This window comes from Balaenoptera acutorostrata, chromosome 12 (genome assembly GCF_949987535.1).
Source record: "Balaenoptera acutorostrata chromosome 12, mBalAcu1.1, whole genome shotgun sequence".
In the NCBI taxonomy this organism is placed as follows: domain Eukaryota; kingdom Metazoa; phylum Chordata; class Mammalia; order Artiodactyla; family Balaenopteridae; genus Balaenoptera; species Balaenoptera acutorostrata.
In genome coordinates, this window is record NC_080075.1 from 74,482,647 (window position 1) to 74,499,846 (window position 17,200).

A 17,200-nucleotide genomic window follows, 5' to 3' on the forward strand; every position below is an offset into this window, starting at 1 on the left:
TGTCGTCTTAAAAACCCGAGAAGCAGGCAGAATGGACACCTTCCTACCCCCACTTTATGGATGAGGAAACTGAGTTTCAGAGAGAACAGTCCGGGAACGAACACATGGACGAGCCGGGCTCATACCCATTTTGGTTTGCTTTAAGCCCCATGCCTTTCCACGACCTTGCGTGGCCTCCAACTGTTTTGTAAATGCCGAGTTACCTGGTCAGCACGATCAACACGGTGCCCTTTTAGCCATGGTGTAACCTGACCAAAAGCACCATCTCAGCTGAAATTCACTACCCTTGGGTAGATTCAGTTGGAACTTTCACAAACGTTAAGCTGCATTGGTAATATTTTCTCTCTGTGTGATCCAAGTGATTGTTTCTTAAACGGGGGTGTCTGTGGGGGTCTCAGAAGACAGCTCAGCACCAGCAGGCCTGGCTTACCACGGGGCACGTGGCCCTGAGCCGCCCTCAGTCCAGGCCCACAGAGCTGTCATGGAGGCCTCCCCGCCACTTGGCTGTCCCCCACCTCGGCCTTTCTGCCCTCACAGTTTCTCTGCCATGATTTCCTGAAAAGAGCCTCTCAAGGGTCTCTGGTCCTGGGGCAGCCTCTCTCTCACCACCCTGGACCCTCACCTCCTGTCCACAGCCGGCACTGGGCTCCCTGACCTTGGCTTCTTTTCCAGACCTTTCTCAGCTGGGTTCCTTAAACTGTCTCTCCAGCCCCTCTCTGGCCCCTTGGTCCTCATTGCCGTGTCATTCCGCACAGCTTCCCTCTGAGGCTGACCATTTCCACCCCTAACCAAATCGCTCCGCCCTCGACTTCTTTGCATCTGTCGACTTTGCCTCTTGGGTTGGCAGCTCCCTTTTTTCTTGCGCCCACAATACACCGGCGTCCCCTTTCGGCTCCTCTGAACACTCTCTCCACCTCCTGCAACTTGACTGGAGTCTCCCCTCAGTGCTGAGGCCTGGGGCCTCTGTCATCTTCCACTCACATGTCCCCGGAGGGCTCCCGGACTCTCAGCTGCAATGCTGAATCTCCCTCCTAAATCTCCTTCCTGGGCGGGCCTGTCCCAGATGTGCCTCGAATGGATGGATGGACAGAGGGGGCCAGTGCCACTCTTCCCACTGGTCTCATGTCTATGACTGGTCGCAGTAGGTTTCCATCTGCATGTCCCACCATCACCTGAAAATTAATGTGGCAAACCACAAGCTATCTTGAAATCACAAAAAATGAAAGTTGAGTGGGACATCGAGGGCCACCTTGATTCAATCCCCTGGGAATCTGTGCACCTCCCCTTTTCTGTGGCACGAGCATGGCTCTGGGCTGGCGCCCTCCCCTGGGAGGACTGTGAAGATGTCTGTGGCTGCTGACGTCATGCAGGGCACGAATGGCAGCCTGAGGGGCCTCTGCTGGGTCAGGGTCCCTTTCTCTCTCCTTCCCCAACACAGTTTTTGCTCATGATTAGTCATGCTGGAGCCGGCTGAGTCAGAAGCAGCTTGTGGGTGGTTTGTGGCCAGGCTGGAGCAGTGAGGCAGGAGGACTTTCTAGGTTTATGTGTCTGCCCCACGAGACAAGCATCGCAGGGCTCGGCCCTGGCACGTGCCAGGTGAAGGGTGGTAACAAAACCAAACTCTGGTCCAAAATTCAGCGAAGGAGGGGCATCACGATGAACCAAGACACGGTCCCTGAGATGCTCCCGCGGGGTGACAGGCACATGCAGTGCCTACGCGATGTGGCAGATGCTTCAGGGCAGGTGTATGTACAGTGGCTGTAATGCCCTCCATGGTCTGTGGTAGGCCTCTCCTTCCAAGGGTTGCATGTCCTTCCAATAGACATCGCTACATGTCATACTTCTCTTCATGTGATTTTATTCTCTTCAATAAAGGTGATTCATTAAATACGGCATTAATCATTTTTGTACTCGTGTTAGATTTTTTTCATATAAATAAACTCATATCCAGAAACAAATTCTTTGTCAGAGCATGTGTTACGATTCTGTGGTTCAGAGAACGTGTCCACCCGAGGGAGAGCTGCATTCTGCTGGGGCAGCGGGGCGGCTCTGAAGTCCCCTGAGGATCAAGTTGAGTCGGCCCTCAGGGGTGGGCCAGCTCTGCCAGTCAGGAAGCGGGTGAAGACCATCCCTGCCAGGGGGACCAGCATGGCACAACCCCGGAAGCGTGGCTGCCCTGCGGGTGGGACACTGGGGAGGGCTCTGGGGTCCAGCCCTGGCTTTACAGGCTGTGTCTGTGCCCACAGGAGGGAGAGGAGCAGGAGGAGGCCCGTGGCAAGGAGGAGCGGCAGGAGCCCAGCACAGCTGCCCGGAAGGTGGGGCGGCCTGGGAGGAAGCGCAAGCACCCTCCGGTGAGTGAGGTGGCGTACCCCCAGCCCAAGTGCGCACGCGCGCACGCACGCACGCACACATGCACACACACGCACACACACACGCACGCACGTGCACATGCACACTGTAAATGCCAGTGATGTGTGTCCTGCAGGGACCTGGGCACGCTAAGACTGGGGCATGGAGTGTACCCCTCCAGCTGTAGAGCCCAATTCCATTCCCCATTCACTGGACCCCCAAAACCACCCCCAAACTTTCCTATTTTCTGCATCGAACTGGAGGCCCCTAGAGGCCAGGGGACTTGCGCTGTGGGTCTTGTGGGACTTGAACCAGGCCCCTGACTCTCAGCTTCATTCTGGAAGGGCAGCAAGAGGGTGGGACGTGTTTTTCCCTAGCCTGCCTGCACGGGCCCCTCCCTCCCCATCCAGACACCCACCTTGGGCCTCAGCCCCACCTGGAGAACTTGGAGGAAGGGAACTGAGGTCTGGAAGTCTGATCAAAGTGAGTAGGGAAGAGATGCAGGCTGTAAGAGAGGAGGAGGGCTGGGCGCTGTGTAAGTCCAGTAGAAGTGTAGACCCTGGGCTTCCGGGTGCCATTGCCTCTGAATCTGGTGGGGTGGGGGGGGAACTCTGGGGTTGCCCAAGATGAGGAGTGCTCCGGAGGGCAAGGCCCGTGGGTGGCAGGAGCCTGCCTTCCTTATGCCTTAAACTCAGAGGCAGAACAATAGTTATCTGCCAGCTCCAGCCACAGCTGGTTCCTTTCTTTTCGTCCCTTCCAGCTGAGAATGGGAAACTTGGAGCAAGAAGGTAAAGAGGAGCCAGGAGCCCCGCATTTGTAACTCAGCCCTTCAAGGAAATGTTCTCAGCGGGGCAGGATTTTCCTCCTTGGGGCAGAGAGCAGGGTGAACGTGGCTGCAGTGAAAGGGGCAGCGGAGGGAGGGAGGGAGGGCGCGCTGCACCAGCTGGAGGTGAGGGGGGTTCTTGGAGTCGGGAGGTCTGGGAATCTGCAGGGCACTGAAGTGCACCACTGCCACTTCTGCTTGGAGATTTGGAGGGGAAGGGGGGAAGAAGTTAAGTCATTTAACTGGTAAGTAATTTTAAACACTTTAATATTAAAGAAGACATGGATATTTTATGGCCTGGAATGAAAAATTCACATGCCGTTGAAAGATAAAATGGAACTTCAAAGGAATTTTCAGCTTGCAGCAGACTCCAGGCTGCACTCCCAGATTCCCGGGGATCCCTCCACTCTCCTCCCCGCCCTCACAGGGCACCTGGCAGGAGAAAGTGGAGGGGCACAGTGCAGGCTGAGTCCGAGCCCACCCGTCATTCAGAACCTGAGCTGCACGTGTGCTCGAGATCTGCAGAGCAAACTCCGCCTTTCCCTGGTTCGGGTGCTGGGGACGGGAGCCACCACCTGTAGCAAATGGGACCTGGCAGCCCTTTGACTCACATTTGTGAGTCCCTGGAACCAAAGGGAGGGCACATCACTGAGAGGTGGGGTGAGGCCCCAGGATCAGAGGGTGCAGGGAAATCAGGGGTTAGTGTGGAAGTGTGTCCAGAGATGGACGATGAGAGGGAAGAGGGGCACGCCCAGGGGGTCATACACCCCTGGCCTGGAACAGTGCCCAGCATGGAAGGAAAAGCACTGTCTTTAAAATCCAACAGACCTGGGTTTAAATCCCAGCTCCATCACTGACCACCTGTGTGACATTGAACAAGTCACTGCCTGAACCTTGGGTTCCCGTTCTGAAAAATAGAGATGATAAAAATGCATTCCTCCTAGACCCCTGTGAGAATTAAATGGGTTAAAACACCAAAGAGCCAGTGGTCAGCAAAGGTCGGTCCTGCCCTTACCCGAAACAGAAGCAGCAGCCCTGGATTTACTGCTTCCCAGCTGTGTGACCTTAGCAAATTACTGAACCTCTCTGAACTTTTGCTTCCTCATTGGTAAAATATGGCTGCCGGTAATACCTGCCCTGTCCACCTCCAGGGGTGCTGTGCAAACAGCAAAGTGGGCTCCAAATGCACAGGGCCAGCAGCGTCATAAACCGACATCCCCACCCCCGGAGAGGCCAGTGGGCCAGGGGTCTACAAGGCCTTTCGGGTGGGAGCCTGGCATCGGCCTCTCAGCAGCTCCAGTGGGCAGCAGTGCACATCCCGTGCAGGTCAGTGTGGATGTGGTCCAGTCCTAAGTGAGGCCCTGGGAAGGGACAGAGAGTGTGGGGAGGCAACGCTGACTGGGGAGGCATGGGGCTGAGGCAGCTGTTGTGAAAGGGACCCCTTGCACAGTGAGGGGAACAGAGAACAGCCAGCAGGTCTTCCCCGACAGCAGGCCCGTGGACCCCAAGGGAGCCCACGTGGGGGAAGTTTGTGCTGCAGCTCAGGGCCAGCCCACGGTCTCCTGGGCCTCGGGCCACCTGGTTCACTTGCGGAGCAGGTGCTGGCCCAGGCCTCCGCCCCTCCCCAGCCGAGGAGCACAGCAGGGAGGGTTTCTGGGGACCCGGCGCAGCTGTGGCCCTGGGAACAGATTGACCAGGGAGCTTTAAAGCAGCTGAGTGTGTGTCATTGAGCTAAGCCTAGAAACGGGGTGGGAGGGTGGGCTTGGCTCAAATCCTGGCAGGTGGAACAGAGGGAGCAGTGCTGGGACTGCAAACGTTGGTGCACATGTTGCATATCCACCGCTGGACGGGGCGGGACGAGGTACATCCAGTGGTGTCCTCACCGTCCCCCGGCCCGAGGCTGTGACATCGTCTCCAGAATTTGCCCCCGAGGCCTGCCTGTCCCTGAGTGCCTTCCACTTTCTCCTGCTCCTGCGTCAGGCTCCTGGCTGCGCCCTCAGCCAGATCAGGGCTCACCTGCCCCCAGCATCTCTCTAGACCCCCCGCCCTCTCTTTCTCGGTGACAAACACATTACACCTACTGAGCACCTGCCAAATAAATAAGACTTATTTCAACCTAGTGTGCTAGAGAGGAGGCCACATGTAATTACACTGAATACAGCCCAGGGCATGTCGCTTTCAAGAATCTCTAGGAGCTTTATTCTCATGGGACAAGACCTGGAACCCTCCATTTGCCTCGTCGCCATGTGACCTCTCCTGCCTCTGCACTGGTGCTCAGCGTCCAGCTCTTTTGCCAAGGAAACCCCGCCTCTTCGCTGCTCCCTGATCACCCCAAGCACGTGTGTCCCGCTGCCTCGTAAGCTGTTCTGCAGCCTTCCCTTCTCTCTACCCGCCCGGTATCACAGCCCACCAAGGCCTGTCTCGCAAATGAAGCCCAGTGCAGCCATCGTGACCCACACTGGCTCTCCCTTTTGAACTGACTGTGAAATTAAAATGAACACTAAGAAGTAAGACAAGATATCAGCCCACCAATCCCGGGCTTTGGTCCACACACCTGACTTCGAAGCACCAGTCTGCGAACTGTTTTGTTACCTGTCTGTACAGAACTTGAGAATCAGCATTTAGAAACCTTTATATCAATTTGATACTGTCCCCACATCCACAGGCATGATTTTGTGTTTTATAAAAGTACCATTTCCTGGTGGACTGGGAATTTAAAAAACCTAAACCAAAGCCTGGCTTTTCACACAGAAAAGCTGGTGGGGACAGCTTGTCTCTTCCACCAGATCTGCCGTTTAGAGGCACCCCCATTGCACTGTCTACCTACTCACTGAGGTCAGCGACCATGAAGAAAGGCTCAGAGTGGTGCAGCACTCGATTGTCTGCAAGGGTTTTCTACACCGTGACCTCATTTGATGCCAACGACGAACCTGTGTGGGGTAGGTGGAGGCCGCTGGCATTACCATCCCCACATTCAGATGAAGAGACTGAGGTTCAGGGAGGACGATCCGGACTCGGACTCCACACCTCCCGACTGCAGAGCCCACAGTGCTCATTCCTCCTTGCCACTCCAGCCACACCATCTGGAAGACTGGGTATCCCAGATTCGCTTTAAGATAACATATGAATGCAGGGCTGTTTGAAAAAGTGTGTAGACCTGGTCCAAAAAGCATCCAGAGAAAACAGAACTGAGCAGGGCAATTGACCCAAATACCAGGGAGCCTGCGGGTAAGTGGGGAAGGCTGCGGTGGTCTGAGGAGTGAGCAGTGGGCCCATTTCAGCCGGGCGGCCGTGTTGGTCTGTGGCACTGGCCTCAGAGCCAGGATGCGCGCAGCCGGAGCAGCAACAGGAAACAGGAAGCCGGCCTCAGGGCTGGGCGGAGCCTAGAAAGGGAGCTGGCACCTGGGTGCAGGGCCTGCTGGCTGGCCAGTACCCACGACCAGAGGAGGGGACAGCAGCGTGCAGGGCTGGTCTCTGCTGGCCAGAGAGCGTGGGCCTGTGTGTGGGTGTGAGCGTCGGCTGGGAGGAAGAGGCATCTTCCTGTTCACCGGCTCCAAGGACGTTGCAGAGCAACAAGTGAGGGTGTCCGAAGCTGGTTCCTGCCTGATCACAGACCCAGACTGCCCTGCGACCGCCTTTGTCCTATGTGCTGGTTACCGCTGGGGCTCCAGGAGGGACAGTATCTGCCCTTGCCCGCCAGACCCTGGGGTGGGGACCGGCCCTTCAGGGCTCCCCGCCCTGTTTACTAGGTATATGCACTTATTCATTGAAAATTTATATTCATCAACTTCCTCCAGGGTTATTTTTGTTCAGTGGGAGCACTCTGAGGTCACCTCTTGCTAAGAATAACCCAGAAAGGGGGGGAGGGGAGGGGGAGGGGGAGGGGGCAGGGGCGGGAGCAGGCACCGAGCTCAGCCAGACCGGCCCACAGCCAGCGTAACTCCTCACTCCTCACTCCTCGCTGGAGGCTGAGCCTCCGTCATAACGCCTGAGTGAGTGAGTTCTTGAGGGCCAAACTGCTCCACTTCAAAGCAAAAGACTTGTGCGGTAAGCTGTGTGAAGCTGGGGGACCGTTCCGCTGCAGCTTAAGCCAGCCGAGTACCGTTTAACTCAGTTATTGGGCCTTTGCAGTATTGGCTCATTTTCCCACCTAATACGACCGTTTGATTCTTAAGACAGAGCTCAAATCCCCTCTTTGTGCCCAGGTTAGAAGGGCTCCTTCACTAACCCCTGGAACCTTGACTCGGTGACTTGGTGCCCCTTGTTTTTATGCACAAAACTTCCTGAAAGGGTATCTCCCGTTCCTGGGCCCGGCCCCTCAGGGGGCATCCCTGCCTGTGAGCCTGTGTCGGCCCACTGCTGCCCGTTCCCCTGTGTCGTCATGCTTTTGAAGGCGTGGGGAAAACAGGGCTGTCAGACATCTCGCGAGGTTAGAGACTTTCCTTGTAACGGTGCCCTGCAGTCTCCTCTGCTCATTCCCCCAGCTGATCAGTCAAACCAGCGCTCACAGAGCCATCCAGTACCCCAAGAGCCTGGCCCGTGGTCTGGACCTAAAGTGCCGAAGACATGTTGGGGGGAGGGGCTGGACTTGGGCCTTTGAAGGGAGGTGATGTGTGACAGGGGAAAGTGGGAGGTTTCCCTACCTAGGACCTTCCTGAGCAGCGTGTGCAGGGACGAATGTGCGCGGGGACCCGGCGTGCTTGGGGGAGGCTGGACCGTGCGCAGACTGGCTTGGCTGAGTGGACGAGGGTTTCATTTAAGAACACCTTTGATCTCGGGTGGAGAGGTAGTTTGCAGGCAGCCTGAGGGTTTATATTTTATCCTCTCAAAAATGTGCTGTGTTTATCTGGAGGATTTTTGAGACGGTGGGAGGTGTGAAGTGATGGGCGTCATGTTTTGGGAAGCTCACTCTGGCATCCGTGAGCATGATGGGTTGAGCACAAAAGAATGCAGGGAGATAGGATGGGGTACATTGGGGCCAAAAAATGCCCCCACAGCCTGTTGGGGGGCGGCTGTGATGGGACAGAATTGGCAGGGCCTGCAGTGCTGGGCTGTGGACCAGGGAGAGGGAGGAAGGTGCTGCCGGCCCCCAGGGCCAGTGGCAGTGGTATTGTCAGAGACCGAGACTTCTGGAAGGGAGCAGGTTTGGCAGGGGCCCTTTCAGAGGCTGATCTAGATATCTGGTCTTATTGGGGTAGCATCTGAGTGAAATCCCAGAATCTCCATTTTGTTTTCCCAAAAACCCCTGTTTATTTTCATCCCTCCCCGGCCCCTTCCCCAGAGCCACATGTTCCAGGCCCTCTCCAGCAAGAGGCATTCATTCCCTCCGGTCCCGAGCCCCGTGGGCTTCCTAGGACCCCGTGGGCGTCTCCGGAGCCCGAGCTGCACCTGCCCCACTCCCGCTGCTGCAGGGACCTTCCGCACACGCATCTGGGCAGAGTTGTTGACGCCAGTCTTCTTTCATCATCCTCACCTAGAGAATTTTGTGCGTTTCGGTTCTGCCACCTCAAGAAAGATATACGGAGATGCAAAAGCTCCAGGGAAGGGCAGCTAAATCGATGAAGGGGAAGGCGAGGCAGCCAAGTGAGGACAGACAAGAGAGGTTACGGCTCTCCAGTCTGGAGAGACAGAGCTGAGCGGGGATGTGATTAAAGCTATGAAGTCACGCCGTAGGGTGGGGCAGGATGAGCACTGCCCCAGCGGGGGTGGGCGGGGGTGGGGAGACACCCATCAGAAACTTCAGAAAGGTTCGTGAAGCACAGACAAGAAAGCACCATTTTCCATGCTGAGTTCCCTTCTCACCCAACCTGTCACCCTAGGCCTTGATGTAGAGGTTGAAAACAGAAAAAAACTGCAAAAGAGGTTTACTTAAATACGACCTGGATCTTCTCTACGTAATGGCTTTTTCAAGGGAGGCTCCAGCTCACCCTGAAATCCTTTGAGGTTGACTTCAAAGAGCACAGCCAGGCCCTCTTCCAGGTGGACAGGTGTCCCTGCTGGAAGCGGAACCCCGGATGGGCCGCCACTCACCAGGCGTGCTAGTTCTTGCATCCATTTGTCACAGCTAGCAGGGGCCCCGACTGAGTGACCTCTAAGACTTCACCACGCCCTGAAGTTCTCTCCTCAGTCCTGAGTCTCTCTCTCTCTCTCTCACACACACACACACGCACGCACGCACGCACGCACGCACGCGCGCGCTGGAGAGCTCTCTGGGGAGGAGGGTGGGAAGGAAGCTCCCAGCCTCAGTGGTGAGAGAAATGGTGGCACCTAGAAGTCATACCCAAGCTGGGGTCAGACTTGCCAGAGCTGACCCTCTTTGGCCTCTGGTCCTTCTGTCCCTTGACCCCACTGGTGGCCCTTTTAGCCCCTCCACTAGGGAAAAGGAAAATGGAAGGGTCAAGGTCCTGGTTCCAAAGTCTTGGGGTCCGACTCCATTCACCCCAGGGAGGCTGAGCAGGGAGGCACGTGGGCCTCTCTCAGGAGCGGGCGTGGGTGACCTCTCCGGCTCTCCCTGCCTCAAGGCCACTTCCGGCCGATCAGAGCGGAGGGCTGCCAGGGGAAGGGGCTGCAGGAAGGCCTGGGGCAGAGGAGACGGGGGAGCCCGGGCCCAGCGCCAGCGCTTAGGGGACAGGGCTGCCCCGCTTATGTGGACGGTTTGGCTGTTTCCTGAAACGAGAGTCAACCTGGGAAAATCCAGGGCGTGGCGGGGAGCTGAAGGGTCTGTGAGGGACTGGAGTGAACGGAGGGCGCGGCTGGAGGGGGGCTGTTGGCGTGCTTTTGTTGACATCACTCTGGGGCATCTGAGCACATCTCTGTCCTGCGGCTGGTGAGCGGGTGTCTCTGGGCCATGGTGAACCCCTTGTGTGTCTGTGCATGGGATTGCGTCTCTGTGTGTCTTTAATCAAGAGGCCATAGCTGGCCAGACGCCAGGGTCCCCGGCTGGCACAGAGCTGAGTGTTCCCAGTGCCTGAAAGGCACAATGGCGATGAGGGGGGAGGGGGGCGGGCAGGAAGGCTGGGGAGGGCGAGGTGAGGCCACCCCACTTCTGCCAGCCTCTGGGCCTTCCCCCGCCGGAGCTGCCCCGGGGTCTGGGGGTGAAGGCCCCTTTCAGCAGCAGCTCCTGGCACAGGAGGAGAGGGTGAGCCAGGTGCCCAGAGCCAGGCCAGAACGTGGCTCCGACCTCCAGGGCCTTCCAATGGTAGAGGCAGGGTCCCAGGTCTCCCCCCTCCACACCTGGGCCCAGGTAAGCCTGCGCCCAGGGCTGTGCTGGAGAGCTGACCCGGCGCCCTGTCTCCCTTGTATCATTTCCCTCGCCTCTTATCTTTTGTGTGCAGGTGTCATACCTGTCAAACAGGCTTCAAAAATCCCTTTCCTATTTGGAGCCCCGGCACCCACCTTGGGAGACAAGGCCTCCCTTCCTGAGGGAGGGTTGGGGTTCTGGGGTCTGGTCCAGACGTCCAGCAAAGGGGGAGGGGAACGGGGCAGGGTGGGCGGCTGGGGGACTGGCTTTGGCCTGCACAGGTTCAGTGCAGGAGGTTCTTTCGGGCTTTGCCTCTGGCCTTTCCCTGTGATGGCTGCTGCCTGGGAAACAGCTGCAGCCTTTCCCTGGCCCTGCTCAGGCACATCAAAGCCTCCTTGTCCCTCCTTGGATCCCTTGGGATTTGAGGTTGGGCTTTTCCTGAGACTCAACCCAGAGGTGGGGGCTGGCTTTCAAATGCCTCTCCTGTACCTGGGTCATTTTGGAAGCTTTACCACTTAGAAGGTGTGTAACCTGAGGCAAACATTGGAGACCTTTTCCTTGGACAAGTGAGAGTAACACGACCCATCAGGATAATTGGGATAATTAAGTTGATCAATTGTATAAGCATAGTTATGCCGAGTCCTCTGCTTAGTACTGGGGAGCTGTCGGTGGAGTGGTTGGAAGGAAGAGAAATAAAAAGATAAATAAGGCAAAGCTCACAGTCTAGGAGGGAGACACACAGTAAACAAATAATTAGGTAACATGTGAGGAGTGCTCTAATGAGATAGGGTGTGAAAGTGCTTTGTAAACAAATGTGGTGTGCGGTGGGCTAGGGGATGTGAGTGAATGCTGGGGTGGACTTAAGGGCCAGGCTCCACAGGGGCTTTGGGGGTGTTGGGGGCAAGGCTGAGTGTTCCAAAGACCAGGGCCTGGCACAAATACCTTCCGGGTGTGTGTGTGTGTGAGAGAGAGAGAGACAGACAGACAGACAGATTTTAAAATGTTCCTTAGACGACGGAAAGTAGAATAGTGGTTGCCAGGGACTTGGGGGATGGGGGAGATGGGGAAATTTTGTTTAATGGGTACAAGAGTTTCAGTTTGGGATGATGAAAAAGTTTTCAAGATGGACGGTGTTAATGGTTGTACAACAGTGTGAATGTACTTAATTTCACTGAATTGTACACTTGAAAATGGTTAAAATGGTGGGTTTTATGTTGCATATATTTTACCAAAATTTTTTTTTAAGTTTTAAAAAAATGGTCCCTAGAAAAAATCCCTGGTCCATGCCCCTGTCCTCAGCCCAGGGCTTTTCAACAACAGCACCATCCACATTTGGGGCTGCGTAATTTTTGTGGTGAGGGCTGTCCCCTACCCACCAGAAGCCACTGTCTGTCCCCCCAGCCCACAGTGTGGTGACCAAACGTGTCTCAGACATATTGCCAAATGTCCTCTGGGGGGCAAAATTGCCCCCAGCTGAGAACCACTGCCTTCACTGCTTGGAATAAGCTGCTCACAGGAGAGGCCCAAGGAGCAGGTGGGCAACAGAGAAGCAGGAGGCATTTCCCTGGGGTGGAGGGGTCTCGCCTGGAAGGAAGGCAAAGATCAGCAAACCCTGAGGGGGCCCGGGAGGTGGGCAGGGTTTGAAGACCCGGGGAGAGGCATGCTGGGCGGGGGTAGGCGCACAGTGCGTGATGGGCATCAGGCTCTGCTCAAGTCTGTTGTGTCCACCACCCAAGGGAGGAGGAGTGCGGGGGCCCGTGGCTGCCATTCCCATTCTGCCACCACTCCTGCCCTCTCCCCGTACCCCACGGGTGAGAGGAAGGGGAGTGGAAGTTGTCACCTCTAGCCGCTGGTGGCGCCTTCTACAGGGACCAGGGGCTTCTGCTGCTACCCCTCCCCGCCATGGGAAAAATGAGTGTCTCAGGGTGTGCAGTGTCTCCTTTCAAGGCACCTGTAAAGAATAAAAGCAAACAAAAACAGGATTTTTAGCAGTTACACCTGACATGCAACCAAGTTGAAACTCCCTCTAGACGTGTGAACTGGATGCTCTCACTCGTAGGTAACCTGGTCTTTGGCATTAAGGGATCAATTACGACTATTGAACACCTGGCCAGGTGCCCTACTCCACGCCCAGTCTAACCTAATAAGGCAAGTCCCTGCCTCTAGGAGGCGACAAGCTAGTGGGGGGTGGGGGGAAAGGAGGGCACAGGCCTGGCTGGGGTGGCCACTCCTAGTGGCTTCCAGGTCTGCTCTTCTCACCTGAGATGCCCTTTTAGGGAGCACCCAGCTCCTCCCTGGAGATTTAGAGTTGCGTCAGTCCATTTGCCTGTGGACCTCCTTCCTTCCTCTCATTGGTTTCTTCTGGGTGGATTTGACCTGCCCAGTTACCCTGAACTCCAGAGGGAGGGCCAGTGAAGGGCCACTACTCGCGGTGTGTGTTGGGGGGTTCTTGATGGGTAAGATGGATCAAGGGTTGACTGTGGCAAGAGTCAGCAGCTCCCCTAAGCCCAGAGCTTTGGTTGACTCAGGGCCATCCACGACCAGAGAGGGCGGGCAATGGAGGATGGGCTGGTGGGGAAGAGAGGAGGGGGAGGACTCGTGAGATCGGGGCGGATTTCAGCCCGCTGAGCTACCCCCGGGGCTGGAGCTGTGCCGAGTGCTCCCCACCCCTCATCCGCCCACCTCTGGGAGGATGGCGTGTCTCATGCTGCTGCAGACTGGGGTCCTCCAGGGCAGGCCTGGGAGGGGTGCCCGATCAGGGTGGGTTGGGACCCTGGGGCTGGGTTGGGTCCCGGAGCAGGTACTCCTGGGTCTCTATGCTATGGAGCTGGCAGTCAACAGGAAGTGAGTCCCAGGGTGAGAAGAGGCCGTGTGGTCCCCGGGCAGGAAGTGAGTGACAGCGGAGTTGTCTGAGCAGTTTGTGGGGCTGGGAGCCTGCCCCGACTTGAGGTGTCTGTGGGGAAGCAAGTGGCTAGAGGAAAGGAGGACACGGCCATGGTAAGAGATTGGCGCTGACCCAAACTTCTCAGCCTGCGTTGGCCAGCGGGATCCCCTACCCACCTCCCTGGGAGTGCCGCGTTTGGGGCTCTGTGGCGCTGGCACAGCCGGACCTGAGGGTAGCAGTGGGGGCCCAGGCGTGCCTGGCTCTTTGGGTTGCCTGGGCCACCTGACTCTCTCACACACAGGAGCCTCGAGGAAGGAGAGGATTTATCCAGGGAGGGGAGTTCTAGGCCAGGGAGCCTGCTGGCTTGAGCAGGGAGGTGGGAAAGACCTTCTGAGTCCTGAACAGGGTGTGTGAGTCCTGACACCTGGGGATGGCAGCTGAAGAGAGAGACAGGGCCTGGCTACTCCCCTGGCCGTCCTGCGTTTGGCCTCCTGGCTCTGCCGGCTTCGGCCCCGAGTGCCCAACCCTAGGGGAGGACTTCTCCCTTCCGCCAGAGGCCAGAGGCCTCCTCTTCCTCTTGCTGCGGCCCCCCACCCCTGCCGCTGAGGCGCGCACACGTTTGTAGCTTTCTGCGGGAGGTTTTCTTCCTGGAAGCAGGCCTGCCCCCAGCCGTCCCACACAGCCCTCCACGCAGCCGGGAGAGCAGCCTGGCGAGGCCGCGCGTCCCCTCTGCTCGCCCTCAGCTGCTCCGTGCGGGGACTCTCGTCCAGGCCGGACGCTGGTTTTTATTTTTGTTATTTTTTTCCAAGGCCCTCGTCCCTATTCGCCACCTCGGGGGTTTCCTCACCATACAGCAGTGGGCTCAGAGTTGAGATCGTAGATCCTTGGAGGCTGCCGGGCCTTGCAGGGAGGGTCTGGGGAAACCAGCGCTCTCTCAGGCTTTGCGGGGGTGCTTCAGGGATACAACTCTCTGGAGAGAATTTGGCAGGATCTACTCACACGTAGATGGGCAGGCCCTCTCCCCCCGGCCGGTCCACTTCTGGGACTCTGGCCTACAGAAATCCACAGGTGCGCAGAGCTGTTAAGTGCAAGGGGTTCACTGCAGCAGAAAGCAAATCAGCCCAAAGGCCCACCGTTAGGAGATGGTTTGAATAAATTAAGGCGCATCCATTCAATAGAATGCTGAGCAGCTGAGACGGAATGAGCCCCGATCCATACGCACTGTTATGGAGAGATGCCCGCTGTGCTTGCTAAGTGAAAAAGCAAGTTGCAGAACAGGATAAGTCATATGATCCCTTCTTAGGGGAAAAAAAAACCTGGATCTGGATGTGTGTATAAATACGTGTGTATAAACATGTAACTTACACACGATTGTAGATGCATAGGAAAAAAAGTCGAGAAAAGATACACGCCAAACTGTTAACAAGCAATTTAAAAAAATTTTTTTCTTTTCTTAAATTTATTTATTTAGTTTTTGGCTGCATTGGGTCTTCGTTGCTGCGCGCGGGCTTTCTCTAGTTGCGGCGAGCGGGGGCTACTCTTCGTTGCGGTGCGCGGTCTTCTCATTGCGGTGGCTTCTCTTGTTGCCGAGCACGGGCTCTAGAGCGCACGGGCTTCAGTAGTTGCGGCACGCAGGCTCAGTAGTTGTGGCACGCAGGCTCGGTAGTTGTGGTGCACGGGCTTAGTTGCTCCGCAGCATGTGGGATCTTCCCAGACCAGGGCTCGAACCCGTGTCCCCTGCATTGGCAGGCGGATTCTCAACCACTGCACCACCAGGGAAGTCCCAAACTGTTAATAATGATTCACCTGTGGGGAGTGATTTTGGAGGTACAGAAGTGAAATAGGAGCTTTAACCTTTTAATACTACTCATTTTTGTGTGGTTTGAATTTTTATAATATATGTGTCTGACTTTTATAAACAGAAAAAAACTTAAAAAGAAGGAAACCCTCCATTGGTCTAGCCTAGTCATCTCACCTTACAGGTGGGGAAACTGAGGCGCCCTCTTGAGCCGCACCTTCCTGAGGTGTTTGCTGAGCTGGTGCCGCTCCCGCCCTTCTCCAGGCAGCTGATCGGCAGGGGAGCCGATGGGCAGGGCTGCTGGGGGCGGCCTAGTGCCTGCGGATGTGGCAGAGCGCCAAGTATAGGGGACTCTTGTCTCTCCTGCCCCAAGAGGACACCTTCGTTCCTTCTGATATGTCCTGGCCTACCTGCCCCCAGATGGCCAAGGACGAAGTGCTAGCCACGCTCTGTCCTCACAAAGTGTGTGGCCTCAAGCTAATCACAAAATTCTCTGAGAGCCTCCCCAGGGAGGTCGAGCGGCTCTGAGGGGTAACGGGTGAGGAGCTTTTGCCCACCGTGCAGTGACACGTATGAAGGACGGTTATGACAACTCCCAGTGTGATTCTTGTAGCGAGCTCAGTTCTGAGACTCTTGGGGACAAAGCAAGACACTTCCTCTTGGAGGGGAACGTGGCGCCGCGTGCTAGGGAGGGTTGCTGCAGAGACTGCGGTTGCTGGCTGGGGCCTTGGCTCTCCTGGCGTCCGAACACCCAGGAAAGGCTGTGGGCCAAAGCTGAGGGAGGGACCTGTGCTAGGCTTTGGGGCCCGGAGGAGGCCCTCTTTCACCCTCACACTCCACCTGGCCAGGCAGCAGCTCGAGAGACCAAGAGGACGGCCAGGGGGTCTTTGGCACAGAAGTCAGATCAGCCCGGGTCTACTAGCATCTTCCGAGGAGGGGTCCTGGTTTGAAGTAGGGGTAGTGTGAGGAGCACCTGATTTCAGCAGAGGCCACAGAGGAGACTTGGGCACCCTCTGTCACCTAGTGGGTGGGGATGGCCTGGGCTGGGGCGCAGCCGGCCGGGGAACCAGGCTGTGAAACCTGCTTGGTTTCTTCTCCCGTTTTCTTAACTGGAGTCCACAGACCTCTTGACTTCAGGGCGTCAGGCCTGTGAACCCCTTGAATCTGAGCGAACAATTGTGAGTGTATTTGACTTCATAAACATTTATGTGAACACAGTTTTCTGGACAGAGGGTGTATAATTTTCACCGGAATCTCAGACGGGTCAGTGACGCAAAAGGGGCTAAAACCACTGGTCTAATGCTCCCCTCACGTTTATCTTTCCAGGTGGAAAGCAGTGACACGCCGAAGGACCCCGCCGTGACCTCCAAGTCCCCGTCCATGGCCCAAGACTCAGGCCCCTCAGAGCTGTTACCCAACGGGGACTTGGAGAAGCGGAGTGAGCCCCAGCCAGAGGAGGGGAGCCCTGCTGGGGGGCAGAAGGGCGGGGCCCCAGCAGAGGGAGAGGGTGCCGCTGAGACCCCGCCCGAAGCCTCCAGAGCCGTGGAGAATGGCTGCTGCACCCCCAAGGATGGCCGGGGAGCCCCTGCAGAAGAGGGTAAGTCCTGGGCAAAAGCAGGGCAGCCTCTGCTGGGCTGGCTGGGATCCCCCTGAGGGTTAGAACCTCGGGGCCTAGCGGGTCCCAGGAGGCCTGGGCTGGGCACGGTAGCTGAAGGTCTGCTTGCCAAAGCTGTGCCCTGCAGGCTGCATACAGCCTGCACACATGTTTTATTTGGCCCATGTAGTATTTTCAACATTTAAAAAAATGAGTTGCCAGTATTTAAGAATCAAGAAATTTCACATAAAAATCTGGAGTTTTGGCTTCTCGTGGAAAAAAAAAAAAAAGCTAGATCTGGCAGCAGTGGGTTTACAGAATGCCATTGGTTGCTGGACTGGGGTGATGGCTGTCTCCCTATAGACTGGTCGTATGCCTCGCTTTCCCTCAGCCTTTGCCCGGCCTGCTTACTCTTCCGCAAGACCTGCGGCTCTTCGGGATCCACACGTCGGTAGCCCCTGGCCTGGGCGCTCGAGGGCAGCAGATGTCCTTGTGGATATTAAAAGCCCAGT

The 17,200-nt window shown here is 56.6% G+C and overlaps 1 protein-coding gene across 3 annotated transcripts in view; it reads left to right on the plus strand.

Annotated features, from left to right (window-relative positions):
• The window catches only part of DNMT3A (DNA methyltransferase 3 alpha), a 100,059-nt gene that overhangs the window by 38,867 nt on the left and 43,992 nt on the right, over positions 1-17,200 (plus strand). For all 3 annotated transcript variants that reach the window (XR_451857.2, XM_007191261.3, XM_057557931.1), the window contains exons 3-4: positions 2,247-2,351; positions 16,421-16,691. Coding sequence is in view for 2 of the 3 variants with exons in the window: in XM_007191261.3 (XP_007191323.2) it covers positions 2,247-2,351; positions 16,421-16,691 (376 nt within the window). In the remaining variant the exon portion in view is untranslated. The remainder of the gene's footprint in view (positions 1-2,246; positions 2,352-16,420; positions 16,692-17,200) is intronic.